Source organism: Saccopteryx bilineata, chromosome 9 (assembly GCF_036850765.1).
Source record: "Saccopteryx bilineata isolate mSacBil1 chromosome 9, mSacBil1_pri_phased_curated, whole genome shotgun sequence".
In the NCBI taxonomy this organism is placed as follows: domain Eukaryota; kingdom Metazoa; phylum Chordata; class Mammalia; order Chiroptera; family Emballonuridae; genus Saccopteryx; species Saccopteryx bilineata.
In genome coordinates, this window is record NC_089498.1 from 23,938,910 (window position 1) to 23,950,564 (window position 11,655).

Here is an 11,655-nt window from a genome sequence, read left to right on the forward strand (position 1 = left end):
CCCACCGAAGGGCAGGAGGCATAGTGATGGGAGCTGACAGGTCTAAGAAGAGACTTTTTTTTTTTTTAATTTATTCATTTTAGAGAGGAGAGGGAGAGACAGAGAGAGAGAAGGGGGGGAGGAGCTGGAAGCATCAACTCCCATATGTGCCTTGATCAGGCAAGCCCAGGGTTTCGAACCGACGACCTCAGCATTTCCAGGTCGACGCTTTATCCACTGCGCCACCACAGGTCAGGCATTTTTTTTTTAAATAAGAGGAAGTTTATTTAGAAAATCACAGAGGTAGAATAGGCTCAGGAAACAAGTTACAGAGGCAAAAGGAGAGCTTCGGAGAGAGAGAGAGAACTGCCTGGGGTGGGAAGGGGGAAGGCACGGGTGTGCCCCCAGGAGGGAGAGTGCAGGAAGTGACTTTGAAAGCTCTGGCTGACCTGACCTGGGGAGATGCAGTGGACCAAGTGTGGACCTGGAATGCTGAGGTCGGTCACCAGTTGGAAACTTGGCTTGCTTGGTCAAGGCACATACGGGAAGCAACTACTACACGTTGATGCTTCCTGTTCCTTCCCCTTCTCTCTCGCTCTCCCTCTATCTTTCTTTCTTTTTTTTTTTTTTTTTTTTTTTTTTTAAGTGAGAGGAGGGGAGATAGACAAACTCCCGCATCCTCCCTGACCGGTATCCACCTGGCAACCCCCATCTGGGGCCCATGCTTGAATCAGTCAAGCGATCCTCAGCACCTGGGGCCCATACTCAACCAATTGAGCCATTGGCTGAGGGAGGAGAAACAGGGGAGAGGAAGGGGAAGAGAAGCAGATGGTCGCTTCTCCTGTGTGCCTGACCAGGGATAGAACCTGGTACTTCACATGCTGGGCCAATGCTCTATCCACTGAGCCAGTTGGCCAGGGCTACTCTCTCTCTCTCTGTATCTTTTCTTCTAAAAAAATCAATAAAATCTAAAAAAAAAATTCTACAACACAACAAAAAATATTTTAAAAAATAACAAGAGCTCTAAAAAAGGCAGATGGGAGACTATCTTCAGAAGCCAACCTGGGAATAAAAAAGAAAACGAAGTCAACCCGGGGCAGCTATAACCCTTTGATCTACAGAACCAGTTCTTTCCATTTCTGGTGACAGAAAACTTGTTTCTTAGATTCTCACAAGAGTCAACCTTGACCCCAGCTCCTGCCCAGCTCAGGGCCCAGCCAACTTAGTGATACCAACCAAAACTTCCACTGCCTGCTACCCTCTTCTGTACCCCAGTGGCTGAGAAACACCATTCTTTTTATTATTATTATTTAGTTAGTTAGTTAGTTTTTTAACATTTTTTTAATCTATGTGGGTTTTTTTTAATTTATTTTTTAGAGAAGAGAGGGAGAGAGAGAGAGAGAGAGAGAGGAGAGAGAGAGAGAGAAGGGGGGAGGAGCTGGAAGCATCAACTCCCATATGTGCCTTGACCAGGCAAGCCCAGGGTTTCAAACTGGCGACCTCAGCATTTCCAGGTCGACGCTTTATCCACTGCGCCACCACAGGTCAGGCACCATCCTTTTTTTGTTGTTTTTTTTACAGAGACAGAGAGAGAGAGGGATAGACAGGGACAGACAGACAGGAACAGAGAGATGAGAAGCATCAATCATTAGTTTTTCGTTGTGCATTGTGACACCTTAGTTGTTCATTGATTGCTTTCTCATATGTGCCTTGACCATGGGCCTTCAGCAGACCGAGTAACCCCTTGCTCGAGCCAGTGACCTTGGGTCCAACCTGGTGAGCTTTGCTCAAACCAGATGAGCCCACGCTCAAGCCGGCAACCTTGGGGTCTTGAACCTGGGTCCTCGGCATCCCAGTCCAACTCTCTATCCACTGCGCCACCACATGGTCAGGTGAAACACCATCCTTATTAAGCCTTCTCCAACCTGCTTTGTTCCTCACAGAAGTGAGGTATTAATAGGAGGAAAATGTATACAATAAGCAATGAATTATCTCTCCTTGATCCCATTTCCTGAGAGTAAAAATTCTTTAATAATTTTAATACTCTCCACATTTTTTTCTAATCATGTACAAAAGTTTTTGTTTTTTTTCATTTTTCTGAAGCTGGAAACAGGGAGGCAGTCAGACAGACTCCTGCATGCGCCCGACCGGGATCCACCTGGCACGCCCACCAGGGGGCGATGCTCTGCCCCTCCAGGGCGCCGCCCCATTGCATCCAGAGCCCCCCCAGCGCCCGAGGCAGAGGCCACAGAGCCATCCTCAGCGCCCGGGCCATCTTTGCTCCAATGGAGCCTTGGCTGCAGGAGGGGAAGAGAGAGACAGAGGAAGGAGAGGGGGAGAGGTGGAGAAGCAGATGGGTGCTTCTCCTATGTGCCCTGGCCAGGAATTGAACCTGGGACTCCTGCACGCCAGGCCGACACTCTACCGCTGAGCCAACTGGCCAGGGCCTTTTTTTTTTTTTTTTTTTTTTGTATTTTTCTGAAGTTGGAAATGGGGAGGCAGTCAGACAGACTCCCGCATGCGCCCGATCAGGACCCACCTGGCAGGCCCACCAGGGGGCGATGCTCTGCCCATCGAGGGCGTTGCTCTGTTGCAACCAGAGCCATTCTAGTGCCTGAGGCAGAGGCCACAGAGCCATCCTCAGCACCCGGGCCAACTTTGCTCCAATGGAGCCTTGGCTGTGGGAGAGTAAGAGAGAGAGAGGAAGGAGAGGGGGAGGGGTGGAGAAGCAGATGGGCACTTCTCCTATGTGCCCTGGCCGGGAATCGAACCCGGGACTCCTGCACACCAGGCCGATGCTCTACCACTGAGTCAACCGGCCAGGGCTACAAAAGTATTTTTTACTTTTTTTTCTTTAAGTGAAAAATGGTATCACATGATCTAATTTTCTTATCCTTTTCTGTGTTGTAATTCCCCCTTACTGCACAAAGTAGGTGTTCAAGAAATGTATTGTAAGGAAAGAAGTGGGATACATCACACCACTTGATTTTTTTTACTGACTAGCTCTTGGATTCATTTCTGAACAGTACACATAAATCTACTTCATTCATTCTGCTGGCCACACAGTATCCCTCTATTTGAATGGGCCAAAATGTATTAACCGGTTTTTCATTGTTTGATTGATTCTGCTTTTCACTGTTGTAACATTGCAGTGAGGGTCTCTTTTTATTTATTTATTTATTTTTCTTTTTTTACAGGGACAGAGAGAGAGTCAGATAGAGGGATAGATAGGGACAGACAGACAGTAATGGAGAGAGATAAGAGGCATCAATCATCAGTTTTTCATTGCGACACCGTAGTTGTTCATCGATTGCTTTCTCATATGTGCCATGACCGCGGGCCTTCAGCAGACTGAGTAACCCCTCGCTCGAGCCAGTGACCTTGGGTCTATGCTAGTGAGCTTTTTTGTTCAAGCCAGATGAGCCCACACTCAAGCTGGCTATCCTGGGGTCTCGAACCTGGGTCCTTCCGCATCCCAGTCTGATGCTCTATCCACTGCGCCACTGCCTGGTCAGGCGCAGTGAGGGTCTTTATACATGTCTTTGCATACTTATGCACCCCCTTTTTTATTGATTTTAGTGAGAGAGAGACAGACAGGAATATCAATCTGTTCCTGTATGTGCCCTGACTAGGGATCGAACTGGTAACCTCTGTGCTTTGAGATGATGCTCTTAACCACCCGAGCTATCTGGCCAGGGCTATACACCCATTTTAATAGGCTGGATTTCTGGAAATGGAATTGTTGGATCAAAGTGTATACCCATTTATATCTTTTTAATTAATTATTTCTAAATTTTTAAAAATTGATTTTAGAGCGAGAGAAGAAGGGGAGAGAGACATAGAGAGACAGGAACATTGATCTCTTTCTGTATGTGCCCTAACTAGGGATCAAACCAGCAACCTCTGTTTATTGGGTCGACACTCTAACCAACTAAGCTATCTGACCAGAGCCCCATTTATATATTTGATGGCTAGCACCAAATTGTCCTCTAAAAACCTTGTACCAGTTTCTATGGCAGTATCTTCTCATGTCAACCTGTTGTCCTTGCAGAATGAATCAGGCGCCAACTGTGGGATTTGAGAAGGATGTTGGCAGCCGAACCACCCACCATTTCATGTACCCTGAGAGTGCCAAGAACCTGCCTGCCAATGTCAGCTTTGTGTTGGTGCCCTTCAAGGCCCTGGACCTGCTGTGGATCGCCAGCGCCCTGTCCACGGGGCAGATCCGATTGTGAGTTGCCCTGCTGACTGGGAGTGTGATATGGGTGATGAGACTGCCTTGGGGGAGTCTTCTTAGGGACTGAATCTTAGAATTCCTTAACTGATTATTTTGGTGAAGAGGGGCTAGTGAGGAGAGAGGGGGCCCAAGTGGACATTAGCTGAGGCCCGAGCATGCTCTTTGTCAGTTCCTGCATGGTGACAACCAGCATATTGGTGGTGGAAAGGTGAGGAATGAATAATCTAGTTTTGGTCTCCTTCCCAGGAGGTGGGTCCTGACTCTGGGAGCTCTGCCATCAGAGAACCTTCTTTGAAGGCATTTGCCCAAGCACAGTCAGGAATCTCAGGAAATTCAATTAACCACATATTTTTTAAACAGCTTTATTAAAGAAACATAATTAACATACCATACAATTCATACATTTAAAGTACAATTCGATGGCTTTTAGTCTATTCAGAGTATAACCATCCCTACAGTTAATTTTAGAACACTTTTATGTTTTAAAAATGAAAACCTTTAGCCTGACCAGGCGGTGGTGCAGTGGATAGAACATCGGACTGGGATGTGGAGGACCCAGGTTTGAGACCCTGAGGTTGCTAGCTTGAACCTGGGCTCATTTGGTTTGAGCAAAGTCACCAGCTGGGACCCAAGGTCGCTGGCTCGAGCAAGGGGTTACTCAGTCTGCTGAAGGCCCACGGTCAAGGCACATATGAGAAAGCAATCAATGAACAACTAAATGCTGCAACGAAAAACTGATGATTGATGCTTCTCATCTCTCTGCATTCTGGTCTGTCTGTCCCTATCTATTCCTCTCTCTGACTCTCGCTCTGTCTCTGAAAAAAAAATTAAAAAAAAATGAAGCCTGACCTGTGGTGGCGCAGTGGATAAAGCGTTGACCTGGAAATGGCTCAGGTCGCCGGTTCTAAACCCTGGGCTTGCCTGGTCAAGGCACATATGGGAGTTGATGCTTCCAGCTCCTCCCCCCTCCTCTCTCTCTCTCTCTCTCCTCTCTCTCTCTCTCTCTCTCTGTCTCTCTCTTGCCCTCCCTCTCCTCTCTAAAAATGAATAAATAAAAAAAAATGAAAACCTTTAATCTTAAAAAATCTAAAGATACTCCTATACACCTTAGCTGTCATCCCCATTCCCTACACCCCCATCCCCAAGGCGAACACTAATCAACTCTGTCTCACCATGGTTTTTGTGTGTGTGCAGCAGAATGTATGTAAGTTAAAATTTACAATTTTAACCATACAGTTTAGTCGCATTAAGTACACTCATGTTGTGCAAACATCACCACTACCCATCTCCAGAACATTTTTATCATCTCAAATGGAAACTCTGTAGCCTTTAAGTAATAATTCCCCATTTCTTCTTTCCTTTCAAACCATAACCACTGTTCTTTCTGTCTCTATGATTTGAATATTCTAGGTACTTCATATAAGTGGAATTATATAGTATTTTGTCCTTTTATATCTGATTTATTTCACTTAGCATAATGTTTTCAAGGTACATCTATATTGTAACTTTTGTCAGGATTTCATTCATTTTGTTTTTCTTTTTTTTAGTCTCCCCTACCCTTCTCCATCTCTTCCCCCCTCCCAGATTTTATTCATTTTAAAGCCTGAATAGTATTCCCTTGAATGGATATTTCACATTTTGTTTATCCATTCATCCCATGATGGACAATTGGGTTGTTTTCACCTTTTGCCTGTTGTCATCATGTAATTTTATTTTTTTATTTTTTATTTTTTTTGCATTTTCTTTTGCATTTTTCTGAAGCTGGAAACAGGGAGAGACAGTCAGACAGACTCCCGCATGTGCCCGACCGGGATCCACCCGGCACACCCACCATGGGGCGACGCTCTGCCCACCAGGGGGCGATGCTCTGCCCATCCTGGGCATCGCCATGTTGCGACCAGAGCCACTCTAGCGCCTGAGGCAGAGGCCACAGAGCCATCCCCAGCGCCCGGGCCATTTTTGCTCCAATGGAGCCTTGGCTGCGGGAGGGGAAGAGAGAGACAGAGAGGAAGGTGCGGCGGAGGGGTGGAGAAGCAAATGGGCGCTTCTCCTGTGTGCCCTGGCCAGAAATCGAACCCGGGTCCTCCGCACGCTAGGCCGACGCTCTACCGCTGAGCCAACCGGCCAGGGCCATCATGTAATTTTATATACTGAAGTTTAAGTTCAGTGTCCTGACTTTATATTTGGTAGATGTGAAAGCTAAAATAAATCCGATAGAGTTTTAATCCCATAGATTCTTAGAAAAGGGAGTGTGGGTTATGGATGCCATGGTTGGCTAATAGGGAAGGAGGATTTATGCCAAAAACGGGGAGAGTAATGAGAGGGTCAGTGTGGGCAAGGTAAGAGCACATACATGGAGGGTTTGAGATTATCAGCTAACTCAAGTGGAGAGTTCACAACAGAGAGTTGTAGGAAGAAAAGTTGGGGCTGGATTATGGAAGGCCCAATGCATGTCTAAAACATGCTTATTTTATTCTGAGGGGCATGGGGAGCTATTGAAGGTTTCTGAATGAGGTACTCCAGTGATGTGGTGTAGGAGAGCAGTCTGGAAGCAGGGGGGCCTGTTGTGAGGCTGTCATCACTCAGGCTCAAGCAGGAGGAAGGGCATCCCTGTGTCCCACAGGCCCATCTAAATGTTATTTTTATTTGTTTGCAGCACTTATGCACCAGTGAAGTCCTTCCTTCGCGTAGACAAAGAAAAGGTAAGCTCCCTCCTGCTCCCCTTCTTTATCCCCACCTCAGTGTTAACATTGCAGACCTGACTCCTGCTGTGCCGGGTCCTGGGGCTCAGGTGCCCCGTAGTACCCTTCCAGAACTTTCAGCATCCCCAATTGCTGGTACACCTGACTTCCACAGAGGCTGCAATGAACCAGGTCCATGAGCAAGCATGGAGGAACTGGCAGAAGCTGCTTAGAGTCTCTGGACCCGAAAAGCCCCTCATGTGCCTGTCACAATTTCTCCTCCCAGGTCCAGATCTACAACCCAGCCTTCTTCAAGTACATCCACGACAGGTGGACAGAGCATCACGGGCGGTACCCTTCTACAGGGATGTTGGTGCTCTTCTTTGCCCTGCATGTGTGTGATGAGGTAGGTAGCCCAGTTTGGGGAACAGAGGGAAAGCAGCCCTTCTCAGGGCTTAGCAGTGCCTCAAGAGGAAAGTGTTTTTGTAGACAGAAACCAAATGCCTTTGATTTCCTCACCATTTCTAGATGGTAAATTATAGATGCATTTTGCCTGACCGGTAGTGGCACAGTGAATAGAGCATCAACCTGGGGTGCTGAGGTCCCTGGCTCAAAACCCCAAGGTTGCTGGCTTGAGCATGGGTTCACTAGCTTGAACACAGGGTCACTGGCTTAAGCGTGAGTGTGGGATCATAGACATGACCCCATGGTTGCTGGCTTGACCCTAAAGATCACTTGCTTGAGCAAGGGGTCACTGGCTCAGCTGGAGCCCCCCTTCAGTCAAGGCATGTGTGAGAAGCAATCAGTGAACAACTAAAGTGCCGCAACTGCAAATTGATGCTTCTCATCTCTTTAACTTTCCTCTCTCTCAAAAAAAAGTATAGATGCATTCTCAAACTTACTACTGTAATGATTTTTTCAAATCTGAAATCACTTCATTTAAAAGTCAAATTTATCGGCCCGGCTTGTGGAAGTCCTGGGTTTGATTCTCGGCCAGGGTACACAGGAGAAGTGCCCTTCTGCTTCTCTACCCTTCCCCCTCTCCTTTCTATCTCTCTTTTCCCCTCCTGCAGCCAAGGCTCCATTGGAGCAAAGTTGGCCTCAGGCACTGAGGATGGCTCTGTTGCCTCTGCCTCAGGTGCTAGAATGGCTCCAGTTGCAACAGAGCAATGGCCCAGATGGGCAGAGCATCGGCCGCTGGTGGGCATGCCAGGTGGATCCCCATTAGGCACATGCGGGAGTCTGTCTCTGCCTCCCCACTTCTCTCTTCAGAACAATACAAAAAAACTTTTTATTTACAAAGGAAATAGAATACAACTACTATAATTGATATCACTTGCCATAAAGAAAATGTAACCAAAAACATAAACAGAATTGAGATAGTGTTAATTTGCAGGTGGATGGTTGTCTCCCATAGCTGTGGGCCCCAGGCCTGCTCTCTTGTTTGTTAAAAATGGAAGTTAGTCATTCAAGGAGCAGATTCTTGCTAGTGGATAGGTCTACTGTGCCATATACGTTAGTGCTCACACCCAGCACACCTACTTTTGCCAGTAAATTTCAGTTATGGTATGGGGTACTTGACCAGCTTTCAAATAAAAGTACTCCATCCAAAACAAAACAAAACAAACCCAAAAAAATGAAGTTAGCAAAGGTTGGACTAGCCTTAAACTGGGAGGTTGTGCTTTACACAATCAGACCCATGGAAGGAGAGCTGAAAGGGAACAGCAGCCTCCGTCAGTGTCGTTGGCCCAGGCCTGGAGGTCCCCCTTTCCTGTGCTTCCCTGTGTGCTCTGGGGATCAGCTGCTGGCTTCCCGGGTTGCTGTGGCTCCTTTCTCTTCCCCTGCTGTGACCCGAGGCTCTCCCGCGTTCTGTCCAACACTGTACCCTACCTGGGATGACCTGCGCCGCCCTCCCCTGCAGGTGAACGTGTACGGGTTCGGGGCCGACAGCCGGGGCAACTGGCACCACTACTGGGAGAATAACCGGTATGCAGGCGAGTTCCGGAAGACCGGAGTGCACGACGCCGACTTCGAGGCCCACATCATCGACATGCTGGCCAAGGCCAGCAAGATCGAGGTCTACCGAGGCAACTGAGGAAGGTCTGGCCGCGACTCCTTCGGCCCGCCTCCTGGCGCGGTGCATGTTACGGTTCGGACTCGAGGCCAGCCCCAGGGTAGCGGCCTGAGCCTGGGCGCAGCGCCGGGCGTGGGGCGTCTCCAGGCAATCCGGACGCCGGGCCGCTGTCTGGGCCAATCGTGCTGCAGCCCAGCGATTGCCTACTGTTACCTGCCAATCACAAGACTGGATGTCTGGCACCAATCAACGCTGCAGTTGGGCGGAGTTTGTTTATTTTAGCCAATCACGTGACTCAACTCGAGTCAACTGGTGGCGTTGGGCCCCGTCTCCTTCAATCAATGGCTTTCGGAGGCGAAACCGGGGTCCTTTGATTCCCACTCCCTATGCTTTTGGGTAGGATTTTGTTTTATGCTTTTTGAGGATAGAGGTGGCTTCTGGCCTTGAAGGAGTACTTTCGTCAGGCTCGGTCGGATCTGTCGCAGTCGCTTGCAGGCCTGACTCTGGCGTTCGGAGCTGTCGCGGCTTGAGGGCCCAGGGTCCCCGTTGGTCGAGGGCGTCCAGGTGATTTTCAGGGAGCGTGCTTTCTCTCCAGAGTTAAAGCCAGAGCCCTTTAAACCCACTCCGGGCCTCTGAAAGAATTTTAAACCCCACATTTTTTTTATCGGGTAAGCCGCGATGGGTGTCAACCCACCAAAGAAATGCAGTGAGAATCTATAGGGCTTGCGGGTCCCTCCTCCCCCCTCCTCCCCCTCCCCGCCTTTGGCCACCCTATGGAATGGCCTTTCTGACCAGGGCATTTAGTATCTCACCAGAAAACGAATTGTGTTTACCCCTTGCTTGGAGGCAGAATTCACCTAGGGTCTAACTCGGGAACATAGGTGTAAGAAACTGGGCAGGGGACAAGGAAGCCCCCTCACATCAAATGTAAGGTGCTTCTCACTCACTTGTATCCTTGGCCCCTACCGTTCGCTACAACTTGAGTGTCTCTTCTTAAGCCCTAGGCCTCCTCACCAGCCTACTTGCTCTGGAAAAAAAATTCAGAACTTGCTTTGGGATTGATTGGGCGCTGCTGCGTTTCACAGTCAGTCTCTCTCTCTCTCTCTCTCTCTCCCTCCCTCCCTCTCCCTCCTTAATCCTCTCCCTCACCCTCCTCTCTCTCTCTTATACATGCACAGGAATTCACAGTGTACACATACACACGCTGGCTCAAGGAAGAGGAGCAACCCGTGGGAAAGAAGGCTGGAGATGGGGAGTCCAGCTGCCTGGTGCATGCACCTTCTTTCTTCATCCATCACCCCAAAGAGGAGTAGGAAACCTCTTGCTTGGGGGTGGAATTTGCTTTGGGCTCATACTTTAGTTAAACTGAAATCACCAGGTATGGCTGACCAACAAAAATTCTTTTAAAATTCTAAGCTGGCTGTGGAAATAGCCGGGAGCCTAGCTGGGGAGAAGTAGACTTGCCCCTTTGCATGCCTCCTCCCCTGCCGATGGGTCTCCTCCCCTACGCTCACCTCCTGCCTTGTCGCTCTAACTCACTTTCCATTTCCAGCTCTGGAATGGGCTGGGAAGCTAACAACCAGGGATTACAACTAGAAGCTACTTGCATGACTGAACCCAGCTGAAGTCCCTAGAGGAAGCTGCTGATGGTATTCTCACGCTTCTAGGTTAGGGAAGTTTGGGAGGGGCAAAGAGCTTCTGTGAAGCTTCCAAACCACTAAAAGGACCCCCCTTCCTAATAATGACAACACAATACCATCCTTTTTCTTAGTGAGTAGGTACCACTAAGCAGTCTCCTGGCCATTGGTGTAGTTCCTACAGCTGGCTGGGGAACAGGAACTAGGGAGGTCTTGGAAGAGGGTTGGGATGGGACAGTGGGCACCCCCAAAAGTTAATATATTGAGAATTTAGCTTGAGTCTGTACCTTCGTAATTTCAAAAGTAGATGGAATAAAGAAGGAGGGTGAATGGGGTTGGAGGGCGCTCTGGTGAATTGCCTCCCAGAGCTTTCCTCCACCATTCTAGAGAGCCAAGGCACCAGTCATTCTTGGGGGTCTCATCTCAATGCTTCCTGAAGAGGCTGTTTGAGTGTTCAGAAGATGAAAAAACAATGCAATTATGCCAAACAGTATTGAACAGAATAACTTATTTTTTTTGTTGTTCCTTTTTGTTTTGTTTAAAACATTAATAAATCCCCATTCTGGAATAAGTGGGTCCCAGCATCAGCCCAGATTTCCTTTTCTGCGATAGTTATTTAAACAAACATTTTTTATTTTCTTCCCTCTTTCTGAATTAAAAAGAACAAAATACTATATAGTAATTTGTCTGTTTTGAAATCTGTGAGTACAGCCTGACCAGGTGATGGCACAGTGGCTGGAATGTTGGACTGGGATGCAGAGGACCCAGGTTCGAGACCCCAAGGTCGTGCGGGCTCATTTGGCTTGAGCAGAAAGCTCACCAGGTTGGACCTGAGGTCGCTGGCTCGAGCAAGGGGTTACGCGGTCTGCTGAAGGCCCACGGTCAAGGCACATATGAAAAGGCAATCAATGAACAGCTAAGGTGTCGCAACGAAAAAAACTGGTAATTGATGCTTCTCATCTCTCTCCGTTCCTGTCTGTCTGTCCCTATCTATCCCTCTCTCTGTCCCTGTAAACAAAACAAAACAAAAAACAACAACAAAAAAAG

General features: G+C 48.1%; 1 protein-coding gene across 3 annotated transcripts in view; it reads left to right on the forward strand.

Moving 5' to 3' along the window:
* ST3GAL2 (ST3 beta-galactoside alpha-2,3-sialyltransferase 2) overlaps positions 1–11,179 on the forward strand; it is a 55,404-nt gene extending 44,225 nt beyond the window's left edge. For all 3 annotated transcript variants that reach the window (XM_066243350.1, XM_066243351.1, XM_066243353.1), the window contains exons 4-7: positions 4,031–4,210; positions 6,873–6,918; positions 7,184–7,303; positions 8,819–11,179. In XM_066243350.1, coding sequence (XP_066099447.1) covers positions 4,031–4,210; positions 6,873–6,918; positions 7,184–7,303; positions 8,819–8,992 — 520 coding nt within the window. In that variant the 3' untranslated portion in view covers positions 8,993–11,179. The remainder of the gene's footprint in view (positions 1–4,030; positions 4,211–6,872; positions 6,919–7,183; positions 7,304–8,818) is intronic.
* Positions 11,180–11,655: the final 476 nt, after the last annotated feature.